The sequence below is a fragment of the Pseudonaja textilis genome, chromosome 1, assembly GCF_049901715.1.
Source record: "Pseudonaja textilis isolate UNSWEBS1 chromosome 1, rPseTex1.2, whole genome shotgun sequence".
Classification (NCBI taxonomy): Eukaryota; Metazoa; Chordata; class Lepidosauria; order Squamata; family Elapidae; genus Pseudonaja; species Pseudonaja textilis.
Window position 1 is genome coordinate 171,149,103 of NC_141990.1, and position 27,169 is coordinate 171,176,271.

At 36.8% G+C, this 27,169-nt stretch overlaps 1 protein-coding gene across 7 annotated transcripts in view; it reads left to right on the forward strand.

Annotated features, from left to right (window-relative positions):
* Positions 1-26,990, forward strand: part of MPP4 (MAGUK p55 scaffold protein 4) — a 33,905-nt gene extending 6,915 nt beyond the window's left edge. For 3 of the 7 annotated variants that reach the window (XM_087919688.1, XM_087919691.1, XM_087919690.1), the window contains 16 exons: positions 1,068-1,149; positions 1,732-1,817; positions 2,934-3,005; positions 4,186-4,382; positions 4,664-4,728; positions 5,084-5,101; positions 7,575-7,613; positions 8,503-8,523; positions 12,693-12,707; positions 13,976-14,014; positions 19,812-19,982; positions 20,285-20,365; positions 21,189-21,282; positions 22,415-22,523; positions 22,979-23,113; positions 25,070-26,990. In XM_087919688.1, the coding sequence (XP_087775814.1) occupies positions 1,068-1,149; positions 1,732-1,817; positions 2,934-3,005; positions 4,186-4,382; positions 4,664-4,728; positions 5,084-5,101; positions 7,575-7,613; positions 8,503-8,523; positions 12,693-12,707; positions 13,976-14,014; positions 19,812-19,982; positions 20,285-20,365; positions 21,189-21,282; positions 22,415-22,523; positions 22,979-23,113; positions 25,070-25,261 (1,416 nt within the window). In that variant the 3' untranslated portion in view covers positions 25,262-26,990. Of the gene's footprint in view, positions 1-1,067; positions 1,150-1,731; positions 1,818-2,933; positions 3,006-4,185; positions 4,383-4,663; positions 4,729-5,083; positions 5,102-7,574; positions 7,614-8,502; positions 8,524-12,692; positions 12,708-13,975; positions 14,015-19,811; positions 19,983-20,284; positions 20,366-21,188; positions 21,283-22,361; positions 22,524-22,978; positions 23,114-23,457; positions 23,545-25,069 lie in introns of those variants that run through there. The other 4 variants (XR_015740697.1, XM_087919689.1, XM_087919693.1 and 1 more) reach the window with 4 other exon arrangements.
* Positions 26,991-27,169: the final 179 nt, after the last annotated feature.

Below are 27,169 nucleotides of genomic sequence, written 5' to 3' on the forward strand. Positions count from 1 at the left end.
TTTGTTATCTGTGTTTCCCTTTGTATCATATCTTCCTACTCCTTCAGGTCAACTGGCTATCTTAGATAGAGTAGGGCAAGTTTACCACTCCACAGAGCTCACAGGGCATTCCTCTCATCTTAGAATTTTTATTTTACTCATTTAAGTTTGTTTTAAAATATGAAAAACTATAGGACACAAACAGGATGCATTATTGAATTCACAAGAAGAAAACATTTAAAAAGCAGTTTGCCCTGTTTGATGTTTAGTGTAATTCTTTTTTTGAGGAAAAGATAATTAGGGCTAGCATTTTGTTATCTGAGACTAAGGCCATACATCCAAACACACCTAAGCAGACTTGCATAATAAACTAATTAGTCAGATTATATCATTTGCTATGTCTTTGCTTTGCTTAATGACCTGTCTCTTACTGACTGTTCAAAATTACAACAGACCCTTCAAAAGCTACTGATGATCCAGTTCTAGAGTTCCAACAGCTGCATACAATTGGGTAGCCACATGACTGCATTTCAGGCACTTGGCCACTGGCTCACCTTTATGGCCAGTTTGAATGTTCCATGGTTATGCAACCATAATTTATAACATTTTTTTCCCAGCTTCTGACCTTTTGGATGGTTTCTGGCAAAAATACACATAGAATCTGTGGATTCATTCAACAAACACGGAGTTTGCTTAAGGGCTATCACATTTACATAACCATGGTGATTGCTTAACAATTGTCACAAAAAAGGGTGTAAAATCAGATCTAGTCATGTGGGTGCTTCAACTTACAATCTACAAGGATAATGTACAAGAAGTTATCACAAAAATTCTGGGCTCAGTTACAGTTTTAAGTCAAGAACTACATGTACTGAAATTGATATTGATGGTCTACTAAGTTCCCAGAGTCAAGTTTAACTTTATTGGGCATGAATGCAGGGAGATACATGAAGTGGAAGGTATAATTTTAATATCTCTAGCAGGTTGTAGACTTCCTGCAAACCACTACTCACCAAGTGTGCACCTTCTTCCCTTTTTATTCATTTGTTCAGTAGGAAGCAACTCTTCCTTTTCTTCCTCTTTTTCAGGGTGCCACAATTAAACGCCATGAGCTGACAGGTGATATTACAGTAGCAAGAGTAATCCATGGAGGTCTGGCAGATAAAAGTGGTAAGGTGAATTTAATGCATCTAAAAGTTAAGAAATCACTGGGGAAGGGCAGGGAATAATTTTCAATACATGCTTTGGAAAGTTCTGTACAGGTTCTTGAATGGTTCTGAACATGTTTCTTAGTAAATCTTAGTGAAGGTATTCTAAATTGTTTTATTATGATCAACTTCCTTCTGCTTATCCCATATTTGCTTTTAGGAGGCAGGGGTTGGGAGATAGTATAAAAGGCTTGGAAGCACTTCTATTGGAGATCTTGTTCCACAGACAGGCAGATGCATTGATTAGGCCAACTGTAACAATCAGTTTGTTATGCTCATCACATTCAGGAGAAACCCAAAATATCACATGGTCTCCTGTCAGCTGCACCTATGAGGCCAAAATGCAGAGGGGAAGCTATTGAGCTAAAATCTGCTCTTCCTCCTTAAGATAACTTTAGCTGAAATGAGATTAGGATAATCAGATGCACAACTGGCTATAATGAATTGCTTTAAATTTGGGAGGGGGAATAAACTCTAGGTGTTCTTTAGAAAACCAGACTAGTTTTCTTCTCCAGTTCTCTGATTAATTACATTTTTTTGGTAGGGTTGTTATATGCTGGAGACAAACTTGTAGAAGTGAATGGAATCCCAGTGGAGGGCCTGGAACCAGAGCAAGTCATACACATTCTGGTAATCACAATCAGCCTTCTACTCTTTAAATGCCACTTAATGATATTTTACATGTGATCAATGTAAAAGTGCATGCTTGGAACATAAAGTCATCCTCCAAAGTTATGATATGAATGGCCTGAAGGAAAAAGCTTATAAAGAGGGGCTGAGCATTTTCTACCATTTTTCATAGACCCTCTCACTACGTGCAATGTAGTGCCCACAAGTTTGTCAGTCCTATTTTCCTTCCTGCAGATGTTTGTTTCAACTGTACCAAAGAGCCAGGAGGCAAATATTCATATTTCTATTTTTGTAGGAAATGCTTTGTTTTAGTTTCAATGTGTGTGTGAATATTGTTCCCATCACGATCACTTTCCCCATCTTCTGCTTCTGTCTGTTGCTTGCATGTTAACTTAGGGAAAAAGAAAACCCTTGTGGCAGTTCCAAAGCAATCAGAAGTAGGGGCTGTGCAATCTAATTCCTTCCCCAGTTGCGACTAACAGCTGCTGCTTTGTTTTTTACTTTTGCACAATTCTTTTCCTTACTTTTGCACAATTTGATAGCTAAAATTTACAGATGGGCCGGCATATTCATATACTATACAGGTAGCCCTTGACTTACAACTGTTCATTTAATTACTGCTTTAGGTTACAATGGCACTTTTCAAGTGACTTATTTACGTTTTCCACACTTACAACCACTGCAACATTCCCATGGTCCCACGATCATAATTAAAACATTTGGCAACTGATCCATATTTATGACTGTTGCAGTGTCCTAGGGACAGGTGATCACCTTGTGTGACCTTCTGACAAGCAAAGTCAATGGAGAAGCCAGATTCACTTAACAACCATGTTACTAACTTAACAATTGCAGTGATTCTCTCAACAAATGTGGCAAGAAAGATCATAAAATCTAAGCTCACTTAACAACTGTTTTATTTAGCAACAGAAATTTTAGGCTCAATTGTGGTAATATCAAGAACTATCTGTATACCAAAAACAATATCATTGTGAATTTTATCTTTCCTGTCAAAAGATATCTACTCATAGAATTATAAATGTATTGATGATCAAATTAAGTTTGCAACAAAAGTAGGCAAAGTGCCTTAGATACTGTTTTTCTGAATTCTTGCAGGCTCTATCACAAAGTACCATCATGTTCAAGCTGATTCCAGGTTCTGATCGAATCATCAGCAATCAAACAACAGTAAGATGCAATGCATGGATACATTTCCTTTGCTTCAAAAGGCTAATACAAGAATCCCTCAGAGTTAGTGTTTAGTTAGCATTAAGTTTCTTCATAAGGAAAGAGTTTTTTGACTTTAATCATTCTCTTATATCAGTTGGATCAAATCAAAGATCCACTTTATTTCCATAGTGATCAGTAAGATGATACAAGCAAGATGTTAGGGCCCCTATTTCACAATAGCTAGTAATAATTGACAAGTAAGGATCAATAAGATTCTAATAAAGGAAAATATTTGTAGCTCAGGGTTGAAGTGAGGGGTCCTTGGTGCTCTCTGAGCTTGGCTGTTTTTTTTTCTTGCAGATGTTCCATTACCCAACTAGGTAACATCATCAGTGCTAGTGCTAGGATCAATTTGGACCACTCCACTAAATTGTTGAGCTATATCTATCAAGTCCCTAATTTTCTGGCTGAATATAGAGACAGGCAGTTCAACACTACAAAGGCTTCTATACAAAGTTACTTTATTGGATTATATCAGGCATCCTCAATGTATAACTCACAGTTATGCTGAGATTCATCTAATGTCCAATCTTTGCATTGTCATCTTCATAGTGTGAAAAGATAGTTATCTTCACCCCTTAACGATACAGCAAGGGAAGACTCCAGCACAATGCTGGGTCCAGGTAAGAATGACCAAAACTCCCCCAGCCCAACCAGAGGTCAATTCAGTGACCAATTAGGATTATAGATCATGACATGAACTACATCTCCCATGAGGCATTAACTACATATCCCATGAGGCATTTCCTTAAGGGGACAGCTCCCATTCCCAAAGTAACTATGCTGTCTAACCAGCACAGTATCAGACAGGAATAAGAAGAGAAAAAAATAGTCTTCTATCACTGCCTAGCTAGCCAAAACTCTCCTCAGAAATAATTGTTTTCCCCTGCAGATTTATAATTTCTTTTTGCTGTGCAGCTTCTTGCTTACCTAGCCCACTGTTCTTTAATATCATTTTATGCTCTTATTACTGTTTATGAATTGCCATTACCTATTGCCATGTTTTGACTGCAGTTGTATCTTCGCTTTTTAAAGCTGACTTTTTATTGTTTGCAATTATTAAACTTTTACAAATGCATTTCCTTGTCTTTGGAGTGTAACTTCTGTGATTAAAAATCAATTTTCAATGTCCTTCCAGCTCTATGTGCGTGCAATGTGGGATTACTGCCCTCGTCAGGACCCACTCATTCCATGTGCTGATGCAGGACTGCCATTTAAAAAAGGAGAGATTCTTCAGATTGTAGACCAAAAGGACATTCTGTGGTGGCAGGCAAGGAAAGTCTCCAACCTCAAAGTTTGTGCTGGACTCATCCCTTCCAATCATCTTATGAAGAGGTATGGAAAATGGGGATGTGGTGGTGGTGGTGGTGGTGATGGTGATGTAAAAAGGGAGACGTATAACCAGTCAAATTTTAGAAGAGACCGTCTTTTTTTCTCCAGGAAAGAATTTCTCTTCTAAGGTTTGTGCCCTAGTTAAGAATATACATGTAATGGAAATTTGGTTTTGAATTCCTCTCCAGTCATGAAATTCATCATAAGACCATAGGAATTCCAAATTCTGTTGAAATCTTTTTCTAATTCTGTAATTTTAGAAAATGTTCCCTTCCTCTGTCTAGGAAACAGCGAGAATTCTGGTGGACTCATCCCTTCCATCCCCTTTCTTGCCTCAAATCAACCATCTGTGAGTATAACACATTCCTGATGATGAGGTGTGCATGAAACTATTTCTCTAATTAATATTATGTTTTTACTCAGTTATTTCTATAGAATGCAAATTAGACTGCATAGATTTTGGAACAAAAATTCTTGTAGTTTGAATTTCAAACCTACTAGCAATCCTGTCAATCTAGAAACAGGATTACTTAAAACAATTTAGTAACACAAGGGAGAACTGTTGGGAAATCCTTTACTATGCTTTAGTGTACAAAGGTGTAAAGGTTATCAGAATAATCTCTGTTTCATTTACTTAGAATTGTTCATTCATGTCCCTGATTATATGTATATATTCTTTTTTTTAAACGAATTTCCCATGATAGTGAATATTGCGGAAGAAGGTCAGTAATGCTAATTGGATTCCATGTGTGTGTGTGTGTGTGTGTGTGTGTGTGTGTATCACATTAGCCAAGGTCTCCAAACTAGTCCTATCTAAGATTGTTAATCTCTCTCTGAGATATACTACTCAGAATCCCATAAGAACGTTGGGAAAGAATTTATCTCATAATTGAATGGTCTCTGTTTAGGTACAGGTAGTTTTCAACTTATGTCCACAATTAAGCCCAAAATTTCTGTTGCTAAGCAAGACAGTTGTTATGTGAGTTTTGCCAAATTTTAGGACCTTTCTTGCCATATTAGCAAGACAGTCCTTAAGTGAATCTGGCTTTCTCACTGAGCTTGCAAGTCAACAAAAGGACAAAAGCATGACCCCAGGACATAGCAACCATCATAAAAACATGATGGTTGCCAATCATTGAATTTTGATTAACTGACCACAGGGATGCTGCAAGGGTCATAAGTGTGAAAAATGTCATAAGTTTTTAGTGCTGTTGTAACTTTGAACAGTCACTAAATGAACTGTTATAAGTCGAGGGCTACCTGTATACTACTTGGAGGAATATTCTATATATTCTTTGCTGTCTAAATGGTAAACATACAGTGGCAACCATATGATTTCAAAAGAATGAAGCACAATTAAGAAAGAAAAGAATTGTTCTTTTTGCATCATTTCCATGACTTCTATGACAGATATTTTTTAAAACTATATTCTTAAAAAACTTTTGACAGCCGGTATGGAGAGATTTCAGACTAACAGATTCCACTTTGACTTTGAATAGAGACTTAGAGTACATTAACTTAGAAGGTGATGCTTATGCCTTTTAATAAAATGTGTTAGTCAGAAAAGATGCTGCCACTCTTCTGATTTTTTTGTAACCTACACTAACACAGCTTTCTTCCTGCAGTGTCCTGGGTTTACCAGTTGATCCCAATCTATTTTCTGCTAAACCCCTGTGTGCTATATGCTAATCATCTTCTCCCTGTCTATAATCCATTTTAATGTATGGGATCTATGTGTCTGTGTGTCTGCGTATGAACTACTGAATGTTTATTTTATTAATATATGCACAAAATAAGTAACCTTGCTCTCTGTACATTACCTGTTCTATAGTGTCTTAACGTCTCTGAAACTGAGCAGAATGCAAATTCAAACCCAAAAGGTTGATTTCAATAATAAGTTTACAGACACATGACATAATTTCATAACAGTTCGCAAACACATATCCACCATTAAATTAAATGCTTCATCAAGCAGTTTTAGAAATACTAAGTACAAAAAATGCATGAATGCATTATCTTCACTAGCTTTTTCAAGAGCAAATGGATCTGTCCTCCATATGCAGGTAGTCGTTGCTTAATGACTACTCTGTTTAGTAACTATTCAAAGTTATGCCAGTGCTGAAAAACTAACTTTATAACTGGTTCATGCACCTATGACTAATCATAGCATCCTGTGGTTTGAGGTCACCGTTTGCACACCTCATCAAGCAGATTCAATGAAGAAGCCAATGGTAAAATTGCATGGTACAGTCATGTAAAACATCATATAACTGTGAATAAATCACTTAACCATAGTGGAGGTGAGATTGTATGGTCACAGGATATCTCACTGAACAATTCTGTTGCTTAACAGTGGAGTTGCTGGTCCCAATTGTGGTTGTTAAACCAGGACTACCTTTTTCCCACAAAAAAGCACTCTTGGACAATATTGTCTGTGAAATGAAACAACCAAGCAGGCCAAGCCATCCTTATGGTTTTTTCCTGAGTAGCTTATTTATTCACCCATAAGATTGCATTAAGCAAGTCTTCTTTGATAACAAGATTCCCTCTTGCTGTCTTCCACCTGCACCATTCTGTCCACCCATCTGCTCTGACGCTTCCACTGAAAGAGATCGTGAATAGAGGGCAAGATAAATCCCTTTTTTAGAAAAGGTGAAACTGAGAGTGGCTTATAATTGTAGAGATTGAAAGAGGTTTTATAATCACCTCAGGGAAGACTCTATTGCGGCACCACAGACTCCATTGCAGCACTGCAAGGAGGTATCAATCTTCTTTAATTATGAGGTTACTATAATCACATCCAAACTCGTAATCAGTAAACTGTTCTGGTTCTTCTTTCAACATCTTGGTGAAAGTGCAAAAAATGCAAGGAGGGCAGAGTAGTTAATATGTTTTGCTCCTTTCAGTGTTGGAGTTTTCAAATGGGCATTCCAATAATCTTCATTCTGTTGTTGATCTTTTCTATGAAAGAGTTCTTCCACTTATATTCCAGCTGACTACAGTATAAAGTAATCTTTGCTTTAATAAAAAGAAAATCATCATAGAATGTTGTACATCATGGTACTCTATGAAACAGTAGATAAAATATGATTTTAAAAGTCATGGGGTAGATAAGTTAATGTTTCTAGCTATGAGTTCTCTGGAAATTATGAGAGGCTGACATATATTTCCTTTTCCTTGTCTACAACATACTAGAAGATGACATGCAGATTGATGAGAAGTGTGTAGAAACAGGTAATCACTTCTAGTTTGGATGCATGGAAATTATGTATTTCATTACTGCAGTTTAAATTGCTCAAAATCCCAATATGTGTAACCCATTCGTAAGAAACATTGAACAAAATGACTTCTAGTAACAATGAAAAAATGTTAAAAGTATGTGTATGTTGAGAGAGCTATAATCAGAGCCATAAGTCCAGTCCTATCAACTGTTGGTTCAGCTAGAGAGAATCATCAGTGTAGAAATCTGTATTTGTGTAGCCTAGTTATGCAATTCCTTTTTTAGACACATTTGATGCTGAATTTAGAGAGCTCACTATTTGTCATATTTTGACCTAATTCATGAGGCCATGTCTTGCAGCTTTTCTTCTGGTTTTTTTGATCATGATTTATGGTTTTTACTTTTGTAATTTTGAACTATTTTATTGCTTGGCGTTAGGATTTTATAATGGAAAGGCTACAATAAGATATAAATAAAAACATTTAAAATATAGTATTGTGATGTTGTGATACTTTTGTTGCACAAAGTATGCTCTTGAGCTAATAATAAAGCCACGTTTGTAAATACAATCCTATTTTTCATGTTGCAATAAAAATCTGAAATAAGAAATGTGGAGGAAGTGAATTACGTCTCTCCTTGTATCAGATGCCTCTCCCATCATCCACTTTGGAACTTATTCCATAGCACAAATGTTTTTAAATAAATACCAAAACCAATCATGGATTTTCCCCAAGGATGTGTAATTTGATTTCACAAAAGATTATAAGAGGATCTCACTGTACCTTCCTATTGTTGTCACGATGGGAAATTGTTTCTGGTGTGTTGGGTTGTGATTATGTTTTACAAAGGTAGCACTAAAATAAAATTCATTTGCTATTTATGCTGCCTGGATGATCTTAAAAGATGAGGAGACTTTTGAGTCTGGTAAGTTCCTGCAATGTCATCTGCTAATGATAAGAATATCAGAATTATGTAACATAGGGATTAAATAAATGATCCATTTTTCTGTCTATATGATAGGTGTGTGTTTATGATAGATATTTTCTCAGCCTGTGAAACAAATTGGCTTCTTTTTCCCAAATAATCATTCAAATTTGAATTACAATAAAAATTGTAGTGCTATGCAAGAGATAGAGAAGACATCTGGCAGCTAATGAGATTACATTGCATAAGCATAATTGAGCAGCTAATCTACTTTATTATTCTTGATGATGAAATGCACGTTGATGCTTCCTTACCAAGGTATTTTTGTAGGTTAAAATCCGAAATAGTACAGACCAGAAGCATATCTGTCTGCACACTGAGAAATTAGCCTTAAAATGGTTTGAAATATCAGCAATAATTACCTTTTCTAAGACATTCTTTAAAAAGTCTTTCTGTTGTGAAGCATCTCTTGAAGGTTTTTTCCCCCTTCACATTATGCAGGTAGATTGAAGTGATGTATTTCAGTCATTCTTGTGGGTTTCCAGAGTTTGTGTACAAAAACCTCCAAAGGGCTAGCACGAAGGAAAATCTAAATTTCATACCAGCTTTGAAATGCCAGAAGATTAAAATTGCTCTAGCTGGCCTGGGAAATGATTAACCTGTTCCAATTTTACAGGACTTGTGGGGAAAGTTAAGATAAAAAGTCTGACTCTTGGTAATGAAATTATTTTTTAAATGAGCAGACCATGGGCAAAGAATGAAGTGAAATCTGGAACAAAAGGAATGTAAGTTGAGAAGGTCTGTTTGGGCTTATGCTGAAGCTAAGATGAAGTCATAGGGAAACCAAAGACGGACGCATGCACTAGTTTTGCAGGCACTTATGTGCTGAAGGCTCTACTGAAAATATTGCAAGCTTTTGAGTTTCAGAAACCCTTCATCAAATTGATTAGAAAAAGAAATAGGTGTCAGATCCGTGTATCTGTCATTTCTTTGGTGGAAGAAGAAAAGCGGGGGGGAGACTGATAAAGAAATCCTTTCTTGATTTAACCTGAATATATTTAACCTTATATCGAATTTGTATAATCTACACATGATACAATGGAGGGTGGAAACCCAGATGGCCTGAACCTATCACCTCTGAGAGGCACAGCCAGGAGATGAGAAGACCATAAAAATTCCACAGTGAGATGTGTCCTGGGAACCTCTGGAAAAGTTCATTCTGAAAGGGGGCGGGGGGCGGGGGGGAATTAGGTATGCCCTGGGAAACTGTGAAAAAGATAATTCCTTACAAAAGGGATGGGGGGGAATTAACATACTGGCTTTTGTTTCACTAAATATACATCAAGATAAGGGGAGGGGTTCTAAACTCCCTTATCTATCCCTGTATGCCTGAGATACTTTAGACGCTGCTTTGAACTCCTACATGAATTGTCTCATCTCAATAAAGGATTCCTTTTGATACATTTGGATTTCAGAAGTTCATTCTTGTTAATTGAATGGGAAAAAATTCTGTAGCCTGACATAAAGCAGCGTCTGCAATAGAGGTCAGCCCAGAGACGAAATTAAAGAAAAAAACAAAACCCTTCCCTCTACTGAGGGGACCCTGCAAGAAAGGAAAATGTCTGAGTACAGAAAGGACCAAGGGGAAGCCGAATGCTGGGGAGAAACGTCAACACTTACCTAGCCAGATACTGACTCGGTGCACCCCATCGAAGACAGGGAGGCTGCCTGCGAAAACTCCACCAAGCCCCAGTGGTCTATAGGTGTAGGAAAAAGAGACAGCTGGGACAGAAGAACCAGAGGAGTAACCCTCACCCGGGATAATCGTAAATCCAGGTGGAAATTGGAGCTGGAGGCCCTATCGACTCAGGAAGAATGGGGCGAGGAGCCACCGGCCAATGACCGAATGAAATGGTACATAAATATTGCCTCATGAAGGAAGCCCTGGAGAACCTCCAGGTAAGGGATGCACCAGGATGACAACGCAGGAGAGTGAAGGAACCAGAAAATGAGAGAACCCAAGCCGCCACCCCGGATCCAGTGGAGATTGATCGGGCAGAGGGACAAGCTGAAGAACCAGCAGCCATACCAGGTACCCGACCCTTAAACACCCCAGATCAGGGGATTAACCCTGGCCAACCCAGAGGCATACAACTGCAGAGGAAGATCCCGCCCTTGGGGGTAAAATTTGATGGAGACCCCCAGAAACTGGGATTTTTCCTGGTGCAAGTGCTCACCTACATGAAAGAATAAGGGCGGAATTTCCCAACCCAGGGGTCCCGAGTACGAGTCATCACCCTTGCCCTTGAAGGGGCAGCAGCCAGATGGATGGTGACGCTCCACAATGTCAATGCCCCAGAATTAAGGAACCTCGATCGCTTCATGATGGCCTTACGCCACCGCTTCGAGGACCCCCTCACCGATAGAAAAGCCCGCAACCGCATTAGAGTCGTAAAACAAGGCCGTCGCCCGTTAGCGGAATACACTGAGGAATTTCGTGACCTGGCCGGCCAGCTAGACTGAACAGAGGATATCCTAGTCTGTTGGTTCAAAGATGATCTAAATGATGACCTATACGCTGCCTGCCTGGCCCATGGAGCCCCAAACCTCCTGCATGAATGGTACATGATGGCAGAGGAGGCGGACATAGACATGACTCGAAACCAGTACAACACTGGCAAGTTTTGGAAAAGATCCCCACCCCAGGGGAAATGGGAAGTCTTCAAACCCAATCCACCATGTCTCCAAGAACATCTGATTGCTTTAAGTGTGGAAAGAAGGGATACCGTGCAGCAGAATGCCATTCGAAAACCCCTGCCAGAAAGCTAGACCACCCATCAGGGGGGAAACCTGGAACCTCCAGCCCTCGAGGAAAGGAGACTGGCCTGAGGGGCCAAGTAGCTGTGGGATTCTGATTCCCCCCCCACCCCCGCAACTTTGAGGAAGAATCCCAAATGCTCTGAGGGGACCTGAGCCAGTCTGAAAGTGATCTGGAAGACTCACTGGCAAGCAATCCAATTGAACCAATCACCATACCCCTGAGACTGTTTATTCCCAGCCGAGGGAAGGGGGAAGAAGTTGCAGCGTTGCTGGATTCGGGATGCACCCGATGCCTAATAAAACCTTTTTCCAGGTAGACCTATCTGTTTTTTAAGGAGGGCAGGATGTCAGATCCATGTATCTGTCATTTCTTCAGTGGAAGAAGAAATGGGGGGGGGGGGGAGACTGATAAAGAAATCCTTTCTTGATGTAACCTGAATATATTTAATCTTATATTGAATTTGTATAACCCACACATGATTCAATGGAGGGAGGAAACCCAGATGGCCTGAACCTATCACCTCTGAGAGGCACAGCCAGGAGATGAGAAGACCATAAAAATTCAACAACTCCTGGGAACCTCTGAAAAAGTTCGTTCTGAAAGGGAGTGGGGGGGAAATTAGGTATGCCCTGGGAAACTGTGAAAAAGATCATTCCTTACAAAAGGGGTTGGGAGGGGAATTAACATATTGGCTTTTGTTTCACTAAATACACATCGAGATAAGGGGAAGGGTTCTAAACTCCCTTATCTATCCCTGTATGCCTGAGGGACCTCTGACGCTGCTTTGAACTCCTACATGAATTGTCTCATCTTAATAAAGGATTCCTTTTGATATGTTTGGTTTTCAGAAGTTCATTCTTGTTAATTGAATGGAAAAAAGTTCTGTAGCCTGACAATAGGGAAGTTTTTTGAGTGATTGATTGTAGAGCCATGTCTGCAATAGACTGATGTGACAGAGACCTTCAAACCTGTAAATGGGGACCTTGGCAAGGATTGCATGTGTGAAAATATTCTATTCTTAGAAGTAACACGTAAACTGTACAGTATAGTAGACATGGCTGCTGCATAATTAGAGATTTCCCCTCTTGGGCTCTCTTTTCCTCTGCTACTCAAAACCTGACACTGATTTTGTGCAATTCCCCCAATAAGGGTTTTATCTATATAGATTTTATGTTATCATGCTTCTTGCTGCTGCTAGTGATTTGTGTGTGCTTTTTGTACAAATTGCCAATGTTATGCTGGTCTGATCATACTGAATAATTTGCATGCTTTTCTGCTTTATATCATGAGTGGACTGAACTCTTTTAATTTGATGTTTCCTATTGTTCCATTTTACGCAACATAACAGAGGAACTTAAAGAAGGTAGTTTAACTTTTTATTTTATAGACTTTATATTAGAGGCAACTGATCACTTCATGAAAAAGTGATATCCTTAATTATCACATCCTGCTAAAAATATTCAGGGCTTGTGTACATTGATTAATTAATATGCTCCTCCAAGCAAAGACAGATGAATATATCCAAATAACTTACATTATAGTGTGGACATTAAGGCACGTTTGGAAATGAAACCCTATTTGATCATTTATAAAGAACTCTATTCTAGTTTATTTATAAACTGAATGTAATATTCTTCATATGTGCTGAGATGCTGCGCTTCTTTTAATATATCAGAAAGATTTCTTGCTTTGTCCATTAATTATAGAGTGAGGACTGCTCTTATTTCAGCTTTTGTTTTACACACCTGCAAAGATAATCAATACAATATTGATTACCTTTGAAGGTCTGTAAAACAAAGGAAAACTGAAGTAAGATCATAAGCAGAGTAGCAGTTCCAATCATGGTCATTAAGCAGGAACTATATGTAATAGATTAAATCTCTCCACTGCCCAGAAAAGATATAATCATATGATTAATCGACTTTCTTGACATGCCTGCTTTCCTCCAGGTCATTTCTGGCTTTCATTCAGGCCAAGCTATGGATTTTGAGTCCCTATAGGGAAAATATTAATAAACAAAGCTCTATATAATAACAAATTACACAGGATGAAAATTAGTGAACCACCAGGCAATGTTAACCCTTATGGAACTGGCACGTTTATGGCTTTGGAAATCAGTCTCATTCAAGAAGCTTCTTCAGTTCAATTCTTGGATGAGAAGCTAAATATTTTCTGGGGAAAAAATCCCAATAAAGTCCAGTTGCCTTTTGGAAAAGCACCTTTAGGACAACCATGACCTGATGATTGAGGATGTCTATAGACATGCTTACTGCAAATGGATCCTATATATTGTGTTTCATATATGTTGATGCAATGTATACTTTAGAAAACTATTGTTCACTATGAATAACAAACCTAAAGAAAAATCAAAAGAGGGTGTTATCTTTATTTGATATCATTGAATAATTTGACAATATTTTAAAAATCAAATGCTTAAGTTTTATAATTGAAGGACTTCTGTTGCTTTCACCTTTTTTTAAAGGCCTGTTTTGAACACAGAGTTCATAAATTAGTCTTTTCCTTTTGCTGGTAATATTACAAATTAAAATTATATTTCTTGTATATGAAAGTCTTAAGGATATTGCTCTATTTCTTATTTTTTTTATTTTGTATCTCTATCTCTCATTTCAGAAGAAGAATTCATTGGATCTGGTCAGCCAGTGTTCATTAGTACGTAGCCAGTTCTGCAATTGGAGAATTGTGTTCAGGGACACCGTGCTACTAAATAGTTTATATCTAATGCATTGTATTGGTGCTTTCTTCTTTACTACTATATTCCTTTACTTACTTCTGCTTTGTTATTGTTATGTAGGCTTCAAAAAAGCCAAATGTAATACTCTTTTGAAGTCCTACATATCCACTAAAACATTTGTGACTAACAGCTTAGTTAGAAAGACATGAGTTCAAGGGAAGCCACTGATAAATCAAGAGAATTTTATTACTGGTTGGTTTCTAAAATAAAAACAATGGACATGTGAAAACTGTCAAGTTAGAGCTGTTGCAAAATACATTAGCTGAATTGCTAGATCTTAGTTAGATAAATTTAATAGAGGCCAGGGACTCTGAAAAACCGTAAGAATCAGACAAATACATTCTGTATCTCATTTTACAACTTCAGTCTTTTAGTTAGTATCAAATGGTCTAAAAATAAGTCATTCCTTATGAAGTGAAGTGGTTGGTAATAGCCATGGACAGATGTAACAAAATCCCTTGCTTGTGTTGTATATTTCTGTTGTTCCAAAGCAAAAGGAAGAAAGGACAGCTTTAGCAGCGAAAAAAAATTGGGCAATAGACAGAATGTTCAAATGAATGATTGAGGATGAGGGATAGATTTACTAAATGTAGTGGTTTAGACAGACTTACAGACAATTGTTTGAACTATGGCCTGGGCCTGACTGAAATGGTAATCTTTTGTTGCCCTTTCCCCATAGAGGATTTCCTAAACTGAGTCACTTGGTGCTAACACAGAACTAAAATTAGGCTTCTGCACATGAGTTTTTTTATCTGGATCAACTGTGCTTACTAAAACCCAATTTATTAATGATATGTAATTTTTATGATGTTGGGATTCTGTATTTTCATAGCAGTATAATTCCATTACACTTGTTGAAGTAAGCAATAAAATCCAAAAACATTCACTCACAACAAAGCAAGTGGAAACTTCCATGATTGAATGATCGTGCATAAACCTTCCCCCACAGAAAGGTTTATTAGTTCAGAAAAACCCAATCAATTGCAAAATACAACTCACAAGTATATCTGGCTTCTTTCCAACAATAAAAATATTTAACATATAACATTTTGCAACCCATTCATGGAACCAAAAAGCTGCTGCCTTAACCTGCCACCAACCCCCCAGGACCATCCAAACCAAATCTTCTCCTCTTCCTCCCATTATTCTCTTCCTGCCCTAATTTTTCCCAATATAACTCTGTCTAGTTGATTAACTGATCTTACTAAATGATTAATTTTTACAATTATTTATCATTAGTGAGTAATATATTATTATAGATTATCATAGACTAGTGGTTATTGATTAGTTTGGTTAACTATTTTGAATATTACCGGTAGTATGATTAGTATGTTTAGTGCAAATTAATGATTAGGACAATTAATTGACTAGTGTGTTTATTGATTAGTGTAATTAATTATTAGGGTGATTATTGATTACTTAAATTAATTGACTAGTGTGATTAGTATAATAGACTGTTCGGCACGATATTACTTTACTGATTACCATAATACTTTGTTCGATTGAATAACCTAATCAACAAACCATCTCAACAAACCCACCATGCCAGGAAAATAATCCAATGTCAAATCTCAACCTAAAAAGAAAGAAACCCCTACTAAAGAACCACAAGACTCTTGCTCTTGCCTTATTTGTAAGGAATCTTTAAAGGAGTATGAAGATTACATCAAATGTTCTCTTTGTAACAATTACGCTCACCATAATTGCTTAGGATTACCCAAGCAAATGGCTCTATTCCTAAAAACATCTGCCAATGCTTTTCCATATTTCTGTTTGCCATGCAGACCCAAACTAGAAAAATACATTACCCTGTTTGAAAGAGTCGATACCATTGAAACACATATAACATCCCTTAACACCATTGTAGCATCCCTGGACACTATACAAAGTAAATTTGCAAACTTTGAAAAAAAAGAGACAGCACTAAAAAATGAACATCAAACATCTACAGACCATATCTCTACTCAGCAACCGCAACCAAAACCCAATCCACAAAAAAAAAACCCAAATCCTACAAATATTGATATCCCCATCCTCATCAAAAAGCCGTTGAGCATGAATGGAAGCGACCAAATGCCATCTTATTCTAGAGGTCTAGAGGTCAATGACAATGCTGACATCTCTAATGTTCAAAACATCATCAGAGAAAATCAAGCATCAACCATCTCCCCTGAAGAAATACTTGATATTACCCGTGTTGGTCCTGAGCTTAAAAACAAAGACAGCTTGATGATCCCATGCCTCTGCAGGGTTGTTTGCAAAAATGAAACAAGCAAACGCAAATTCATTTTCTCAATAAATTCACTCGCAAAGAACAACCACCTTCGTTCTTGCCCTGATCTAACCTTACAGCAACGTGTACGATCCCAGGAGCTACGTTCTGAGCTCAAAAGATTACATGAATTAGGTAATACAAATCTATACATTGATTACCGTGCTGACTGTATCAAAAGCAAGACCCTCAACCCACGTCACAATATCCATCACCCAAACATCCATTAGGGATGCACGCCCCTTACTTCTTCCAGACCCACTACTTCATATCTTAAATGCAAACTACTTAAAGCAAGAAGCCTCGCAAATAAAATGCATGAATTCCTCATCCTTCTAAGCTCAACTACATTTGACATTATATTTGTCTGTGAGACATGGTTAAATGCATCTTTCCCAGACTCCATTACCACTACAAGAGAATATCAAGTTTTTCAGTCAGATCGTGAAATCCGTAGAGGTGGTGGAGTTGCTATATTCTGTAAAAAGTCTCTAACTCTAAAAGAGATCCAAATTATACAAGAGCTTATTCTTCCCAAGACCATCATCCGTGAACTGTCCTTAAACATCTCAATCCGCTTCTTACTTTCCTATCGTGCCCCTGACTATGATATAATTCATGCAAACAAGCTAACTTCACTACTGACATGGGCTGCCTCCTGCCCACACCCTCTCATTTTTCTTGGTGACCTCAACTTACCTCGTATAAATTGGACACTAAATGAATGTACATCTTGAGCCCATTCATACAACCCTGTACAATGCCGTTACCACACTAGGACTGGAACAACTAGTAACCAACAACACTAGACTTGACAACTGCCTCGATCTCATCTTCTGTAACAGTTTGAATTCAATTTATGGAATACAAATTAATGAACCCTTTTCCAACAGTGACCAGAGCATGACTGACTTTAGTCTCAACATATGTCCTCAAAAAAATCACCATAACGACAGGATCCCCAATTATAACTTCAAAAAAGGCAACTATGATCTTATAGACAACGATTTCTCATCTCTTGATTGGCAAATTCTATTCACTGGATGCAATACTGTTGAAGACCACTACAACATATTTTTACTTGAAGTCAAAAGAGTCATCAAACTATATGTACCAATAGCAACTCCCAAAACCAGAAAAAACAAATTACCCATAACAATAAGGAAGCCCCAATCCAAAAAGAAATCCCTTTGGCGGAAAAACAAACCTGGTCACGTTGTCAACTTTAAAAGCCAATTTATGCTACCAGATAAAAGACTGAATGTACCAATTATCACACTAAACAAGAGGAAAACCTTCTATGCACCAATTCCACCCACACTTTCTACAATTTTGTAATCAAAAAACTAAAAGACTCAAGGTCCATCCCACCCCTAAAAGAACCAAATGGTAAAGACTGCAACGATGACACCATTAAAGCCAATCTCTTTAACACATTCTTTGGCTCAGTATTTGTAAACAGCAATGGATCATGCCCAATATTTCGAACCACAGCCAACTACAATGATCTAATACGTATCGATTTTACAGGAGACAATGTTGAAAAAGCACTATGCAATCTAAAACCATCTTTATCTATTGGACCAGACGGAGTTTGTGCCTACATCTTTAAAAAGCTATCCACTGCCATAGCTGAACCTCTAAGCATAATCTTTGAAAAATCTTTCAGGACCAGCTCCTTGCCAAATCTATGGTCACTAGCCACAGTCATTCCCATCTTTAAAAAGGGAGACCCCAGCCTAGTTGAAAATTACAGACCAATCTCTTTATGCTGCGTCACCTGTAAAGTTATGGAACCAATTATTAACCAATCCATTATCCTCCACTTAGAGACAAACAACCTACTCTCTAACAAACAGTCTGGTTTCAGAAGGAAACTGTCCTGTAACCTGCAACTCTTGCACTGCAAAACATATGAACTATACAACTCGATCAGGGCAAAGCAATAGACGCAATTTACATAGACTTCTATAAAGCCTTTGATTCAGTGGTACACGACAAACTACTCCTAAAACTAAGGTCTTATGGCATCTCTGGATACCTGCATAACTGGATAGAAGCATTCCTGTCAAACAGACAACAAATGGTCAAAATTGGGAGCATCCTATCAAATCTTGTACCTGTCAACAGTGGTATCCCCCAAGGCAGTGTTCTAGGACCAACTCTCTTCATACTCTATATTAATGACCTCTGTGATTATATTAAGAGCAACTGCTTTTTGCTGACAATGTAAAGCTATTCAACACCACTGACAATGCTGCTACTCTTCAAAAAGACCTCGACTATGTGTCAGAATGGTCAAACAAATGGCAACTTCAAATCTCAACAAATAAATGCTCTATCTTACATATTGGCAAAAAAAAATCAAAAAATAAAATACAAGCTGAATAGTCAAGACCTTGTTGATGACAAAAACTTTGTCAAGGACCTTGGAGTACTCATATCTAATGATCTAAGTGCTAGAGCCCACTGTAACTACATAGCCAAAAAGGCATTAAGAGTTGTTAACCCTGCGTAGCTTTTTTTCCGGTAATATCACTCTACTAACTAGAGCATATAAAACATTTGCTAGACCAATACTTGAATACAGCTCATCAGTCTTGAACCCGCATTACATATTTGATATTAATACAATTGAGAAAGCCCAGAAATATTTTACGAGAAGAATCCTCCACTCCTGTAGTTATAGCAGAATACCTTATGTCACCAGACTTGAAATTTTAGACCTAGACAACCTAGAACTACGCCACCTTCGGTTCGATCTAAGTATAGTATATAAAATTATACATTGCAATGTCCTACCTATCAATGAATACTTCAGCTTCAACCAAAACAATACAAGAGCACAAAATAGATACAAACTAAAAATAAACCACACCAAACTTGATTGCAGGAAATACGACTTCAACAACAGAGAAGTCAATGTCTGGAATACTCTACCTGATTTTTTGGTTTCTTCCCCAAACCCCAAAATCTTCAACATTAGACTGTCTACTATTGACCTCACCCCTTTCCTAAGAGGTCTGTAGGGGGCATGCATAAGCGCACCAAAACATGCCTACTGTCCGTCCTATTGTTTCTTTTATTTCTTATTTGTATCCATTTCATGTATTTATAACCATGTTTATACTTATACCTGTTATCTAATAGTTTAACAAAATAAATAAATAAATAAATACAAATAAACTTATTCTACTTAATACGCCCAAGTAGCAAACATGGTACTTGTGTTCCTTATCTCCTCCAGAGAATCTGTTTGTTTGTTTTTTGCTGTTAACCAAGTGGACAGAATAAGGGAATTTTGGGGTTTTAGGGAGGATTAGAAATCCAAAAATTTGGAATGAACTCTGAAAGGGAACATCTGAAATGCCCCAAACATTGCAGGCTAGCCATATAGTTCAGTGATCAGTTTCTAAAGATCTGTATTTGTTTCTATTTTTCAGCTGGGTTCCGAAGAAGTATGCGTCTGTGCCGTAGGAAATGCAACTACAGACACCTGGCATGTCACACACATTGTCTCAACAGTTGCTACTGTGCTGCGGCAGTACCTTATGAAGAGGTGGTGAGATATCAAAGGCAACCAGGTGATCGAAACAGATTAATTGTACTAATAGGTAAGTAGCAACAATTAAACTGTTCCTTGTTTAAAAAGTGATTACTGTGGCCAAAAAAAGAATGCATAAAAGAGAGAAAACTTGCATTAGTTCAAGGAAAAATAATCTCAGCATAGTACAGTTATTTTTTTAAAATGCAAGTGTATCACATCTTTGCAGAACTGGGTCATAATTCAGTGACTTTGATTTGTAATCTTTCTCTAAATTTCTTCTATGGAAAATGTCATTATTCTATTGTATGTAATTGTGATATAGAATTTTTATTCAGTGCATTTTTATTCAATCATTTCTTTCATACTTAGGTCCTTCAGGTGTTGGAGTGAATGAACTACGGAGACAACTTATTGGTATAAATCCTCACTTGTTTCGAAATGCAGTGCCACGTATGTGATACTTTAAATCTAAAAGCATACATGGAAGGAAATGGAATTTCACTAATTGTGGTCTTTGTATTAGCCTTTCATTATTTATAGTTACCAGACTTTTTCACACATTAAGAGAGGATTGAGAAGGGTGTATCTCTCACTTTAAGACAGATTTGGAAATCTAAGGACACTCTCACATACCATCGTTCTCAGTACCCCAACCAGTTTAAATAAGATTTTTGCGTAAAAGAAGTTTCTTAATACACCCTAAAGTCAAAATCTTTCTCATTACGAGATTAGATAGTTATGATTGCTACCTAAATAAAAAGGAAACTAATGGTCTTGCAATTTTCCCTACCAGTACTATTAATTCTACAATAGCATGATGTAATTACTTATTACACTTTCAAAATTGGAAGCTAATACAATCAGTACATTTTTAAGAATTGCTCGGGTGGAATCAGTTACAAGCACAACAACATGTTCACTGTCTTACACTTAAAACAGGACAAATGTGAACACTGATCTGTCATAAAGTTATAATTTAATAAATAAATTAGCTTAAAAGGAGTCTTCATCATTTTTTTCCTTGGTGGTCGTATGTAGTGTAACTTCTGGAGATTCTGATTCTGGGGGACAGCTTTCTCAGGTATGCACATCAGGATTCATGGATTTGGATTTTACAAAGAGAGGACCCTCTGGAAAGGAATGTTTTTTATCTATGCATATACCAAATAAACAGCCCAATATAACGTTAAGTACTTAGCTTTACACTAAAAGTATGTTCCAGTAACTATTTAAAAGTATTGCAATAACCATAATGTATCCTTTTTAAAAACAGATACAACCCGTGCTCAAAAGAGCTATGAAGAGAATGGTCGAGAATATCATTATGTACCAAAGGAAACATTTGAAAATATGGTGTATAATTACAGGTAATTTGTATTTAGATTCACATTTTTTTCTTTCATCAAATTTCAAAATTCTGTGCCCAGATAGCAGGATAGCCAGTCAGCAGAATTCAAAATTTATTTCTGCCACTGTTCTCTTATTTTACAAATAAAAATGTCCTTTTATACATGAAATATTATTTATTTATTTAATGTTGTACTAGCATTCACTGTGGTAAATATGTAATGAGAAAGACAAAGTTGAGCCGTGAACATGCTAGGAATTTGAAAACATAGAATATCAAATAATAGAGTTGGAAGGTTCCTCGGAGGTCTTCTAATCCAACCCTCTTGAGCAGAAGACCCTGTGCCATTTTAGACAAATGGTTGTCCAGTCTCTTTTTGAAAGCTTGGATGGAGCACCCACAACTTCTGAAGGCAAGCTATTCCACTGGTTGATTGCTCTCACTGTTAGGAAATTTCTCCTTGGTTCTAGGTTGCTTCTCTCCTTGGCTAGTTTCCACCCATTGTTTCTTGTCTTGCCCTATGGTGCTTTGGAAAATAGTTTGACCCCAACATCTTTGTAGGAGCCCCTCAAATATTGAAACAATGCTAACATAATCTTCCAGCTTGGAGTTGAAAATCTCATTATTGCTAGAATTTAAGTAAATTGAGGATTGTCTGTTTCTTCCCTAAACAAATAAATCACCTCCCCTTATATATATATTCAGTGTTTCACAATAGAAACCCAAGAAGTTGCTACAAGGTTCATTGGATAGGAGTTTACTCTTTATCTCACCTTGTTGAAAACACAGCAATTTGCATCTCTTTCAGTCATTAAATAAACCTCCAATCTGCATTAAAAAGCAAGCAAAAATAGTGTATGTTTGCAGTAGACAGAGCTGTTATCTTACATCTATCCCACATACATATATGCAGACGTTGCTGCAATAAGAGGTAGAAAAAAAGTGACAGCACTGATTCCAAGTATGAGTATGGCAGGACTTTTCTTGTCTCCCTAAATACTTAAACAAGACTGCTGCCCCTTCGTATTCTGCTTGAATTGAGGTGCATAGTTTCTCCTGGCATTATTAGAAAGATATTCATTGTGCAATCTCTTTTAGAAGTCCTTGCTTTGAAATATGCTCATCTCCCTCTCTACTTACCACATTTGCAGAATGTTGGAGTATGGAGAGTACAAGGGACACCTCTATGGGACAAGTATTGATGCAGTACATGCGGTGCTTGATGAAGGGAAGATCTGCATAATGGATTTAGAGCCTTACGTGAGTCACAGAAAACCCCTAACGTTGAAGGTTTCAGCGATCAATCTTGAGTCTATCCTAAAAAACAGTTTTTTTTCTTTGTTCTTTTTTTCTGGCAATTGTTTGTTTGCTTGATAGTTTTTCTAAGTACATTTATTTACATGGTTGGGTAAATGTATACTGTCAATATGTCAGGAATAGAAATAATAATTTATTTAAATATTTCAATGTATACAATATTTTTAACATAATTAGAATAGTTTCCCAACAAAATATGAACTAAAAATTATTAGTGATACCATTTTATCCCAGATATTCTGGAATTATTATAAATTCTAAAACTAGCCCTACTAAGTTGATACACTAAGCTATTTCTGAATTACAGATGTTACCTTTTAATCATTTTTTTATTTTTGATGCAAAAACAGGGCAGAATAATTTGTATAATTGTTTTTATTTTTTATTTTATCTTGCAGAGTATTCAGTTTGTTCGTACTCATGACCTGAAACCCTACATGATATTTATTAAACCACCAAGTGTGAGCTGCATGAAGCAGACTCGGAAAAATGCTAGGATAATCACTGACTATTATGTGAACATGAAATTTAAGGTAAGATTTGAGAGGAGGAAATTAGCAGTGAGATTTACATGACTTTAGGTTAGCTATACTCACTACTTTGAGTTCTTCATCATATTTCTGGGAGTAAATACTGTCATTTCACTGTTATGAAGGGAAATTGCAACATTGAATTATTACTTTAATAAGTAAGCGTGGATTCAGAATAATGCACTAATTTTAAGAGCTAATTTTGACTTGATTTAGTTGTATAACATATCAAAATCAGCCTATGAGCCCTTCTCTTTTGAATCTAACTGCAGCATAACTATTACCTGTAACTATTTTCTCTGCTACGTCCTCCTGATATTCCAAAGTGCATTCATGTTTTCCCTTAGTGACAATTTTGTATCAATCTGACATGCTTCACCAACCATTGGTCCAGTAAGATGACTCTTAGGAAATGAGATTACCACTGCTTTCAGGTACTCCTTTCTTTACATTGGTATTTAAGACCAGCAATTCCTTTGCTAAGTAATGGGGTCATAAAGGGTGACATATGACTGGACCAATTTACAGTGGTAGCTGAAGCAATACCAGTTGCCACTGTTAGGTGAATCCTGGAGTCATAGAGGTTCATCATTGTGACCACTGCCAGCTTCCCCATAGACTTCACTTGTTGGAAGCCAACAGTGAAGGTCACAAATGGTAATCATGTAAACAAGGATGCTGTGACTGTTTTAATAGCAAGCCAATTGCCAAGTACTTGAATTGTGATCCATGATAATAATCGGGACATTACAGTGGCTGAACAATGAGTATCTGTCAAAGGTCTCCTTCATTCAGCTGTTTTAACTTCGGATAGTTGCTGAATGGTTGTAATGAATGAAACCTATCTTTATTGGCTACTTTAGGTGGTGCAGCCATACAACCTCACCTCCAGTCTCTGAGAACCAGGGCTATTTAGCTTCAAGCAGCAAAATAGTCTACTTTTACTATTTCTTGCACGTGCCACATCTCTGGATCAATCTACAGCTTGAAATCTGGACTAGCCTGAGCAGCATCCAACTACAGCTTATAGGATGGGAGCTACATGGAGCTATCTCCTACCTGACTGCTTCACTGCTTAACTTTCTTCATACCCATCAGTTGTCAAGGCTGTTTTGCAACACAAGTTTAGCACTCCCCCACAATAGCATAAAATCCAGGTCCCAAAGAAACTCAATCAGTTGATAATTAGGCTCTTTTCGAACATATTGACATTTCTGCAAAACCAGAGTAATTTTAACAGCCTGCCAGTAAAAGCATTTGTCAATGCTTGTCTCCTGCCCCAAACACCAGCCCCCATTTAGGGGAATGATTGGTAAATGTTTTTTTTACTAGCTGGTAACAATAGAATGGGAGGGGGGAAAATATAGGATCCAGCAATCCCTACCCTTAACATGACCTGTTTCCTATATATGCATTCCAAATAAATAAATGACAGCATTATTTACCAGTATTGTGTCTGTAAAAGGATTGGTATTATCAATGAGATTTTTCTGTTCCCTCATGAGCTTGCAGTAGTCTTTTAACCAACCATGAGGAAGAAGCCTATATCTCTTTGAGAATGAATTGAGAATTCATCTCTAAAGTCAAAGAACAACAGATCTTTGTTATTAAGTATAAATACGGTAATCCTTTTCTTCATCCACTTAAGAGTATTTTGATTCCAATTCCATTGATGCTTTTCAAGTCTTTCGTTCTCTTTTATGGGAGTCAAAATCAGGAATTAGCAGTTTTCTAGGTAGTGCTCAACAATAAATTAATTATGACTTCTTTAATAGCTGCAGAGCATGGCTTATCAAAAAAAAAAAAAAAGCAGCAGCAAACTGGAGTTCTTTCATGATGTGTAAACAAACTGGCTCAAATTGTCTTCTTTCATGCCTGCTAGCAAGAAAATACAAGATGGAGAAATGAAGCAGTAGGTACAATTATGCCAGTTCATTATTTATTGTGATCTCCCTCCAGGAAGAAGATCTGCAGGAAATGGAAGAGTCAGCTAAAAAAATGGAAACTCAGTTTGGACAATTCTTTGATCAATTGATTGTGAATGACAATTTACAGGAAGCTTGTCTGCAGCTAGTCTCTGCGGTGCACCAAGCCCAGAATGAGCCACAGTGGGTTCCAGCCACATGGATATGCTCAGGCTCCCAGGACTAGCCTGTTCCATGGGATGACAGCAGGGTAATTGTGTGCAAAATCCAGCATTCTGGAGAAGATCCTGCTTTTCTTCCAGAGGGATCAATCCAGCCATCCTAGGGGTGGCAATAATCTTTTGGAACTGGCAATAATCTTTTGGAACTTTCATTGGGTTTTAAGGCTGGGGTTGATGAAGATATCAATAGAAGATTAACAAAAGTATTACAAGGTGCAAGTATATTAGTTGCATTTGCCTGTCACTTAAACTAGGGCATAGGCTATATTATTATTTTAAAGAATAATTTTATGGGGGTACCCAATTCTGGGAGTAAGCCAGATATTAAAATGGTAAGATCATTTCTTTCCCCTTTTTCCATCTAGGACAGACACTCCAGGGAACATTACAACATCCCTAACATAAACTTGCCTGCAGAAAACTTTAAAAAGCTAAGAATAGGTCTCTCCTGAATTAAGCTATGAACAGTTGTTTAATAAATCCCAGAGCACATAATTTATTTTAATTCCTTCCTAATTCATGTGAGCAAATAAAGCAAATAAACCAGGATTATGATTCGTTATGATCCCAAAGAGCTAGGATTTATGGACCAGCATCAATTCTTGGTTAATATTAATTTGTTAAATCAAAATACATGATTTACTGTATCATAAATGCAGCCACACTTGTGATATTTTTCACTCTTATTTATTAAGTAATTCTAGATCAAAAATATCATTCTGATGGTATAATCCGAAATGAAATTTTGGATATTTTTTCCTTCTTAAGCGCAGGTGGTGTTGAGGGAATTGTGGCAGTTTTTGACCTACTTTTTGATTTATAGCACATTCCTCCAACAAGAATGAAATCTGGAGAAAAGAATTGTTTTTATCTTCCACTGAACTTTCCAATTAGCAAACAGCACACTTCCAGCAGCAATCATATCATAATTACTGTGATATTATTTAAAAATTCCTCCAGCACTCTCTATCTTTGATAGCAAAAGGCACCATTCAAAAAAGATTTGAAAGTGCACCTTGTCCTTTAAATGTCAGGAAAGGTGTTCTTGTTCAAAATGACTAAGACAGAACTGTTTAAAATTAATATAATTAATTATAATTAATATAATTAACTTTATATTATGAAGGATGAAGATTTTGGGAATATATCACTTCTCAAATTTAGTCTATAATTAGGGCTTCAAACTTGATTTATTATACCATTAAGTGTTTAAGATATATAGAGGTTGTCAGTAAACCAATGACCCTTAGTGACAAAACATTAAACTATTAGCTATATTTAATTTCTTATAATTTAATGGATTGTTAATATTGTTTTGGTAATTTGTTTCATTTTGTTATTAGTTTTAAATAAACCCCCAAAGCTAAAAACTGTATAAATAAAACTTGAACAAAAAATATCGATCAGGAAGTTTAAATCATCTTGAAAACTGTTAAAATATGACTTTTCAACAAGTCTTGGGGATTAATATTCACTTTGCCTGCCATCTTAGATTTTATAGTTTATAATGAGAGTTATGATGTTTTTACTGATTTTTGTAGGTTTGTGAACTAGAAATGTCAACCCTGGTAATATACTAGTAATGGAAGATAAATAAAAAGTAAGCAAGTATTTGTCTGCTTCAGTGCCCAGCCTATAAGCTTTTTAGAATTTTCTTTTCAGAAAAAAAATTATTGTATTGTAATTACATTGATTTGAATTAAACTGTTTACTAGCCACCTTGGAAAGACTCCATTTGGAAGTCAGGTTATCTATTATTTTCATAAACATATATGATTGTGTCAAATAGTCCACATTTAAATACCCTGTCATTCTCTTAAATTGGGATAATTGCTGTACAGACTCAGAATTTATAGTACAATTCTATCTCTATCTAGAAGTTTCACTACATTCAGTGAGTCGGCTTCTCAGCT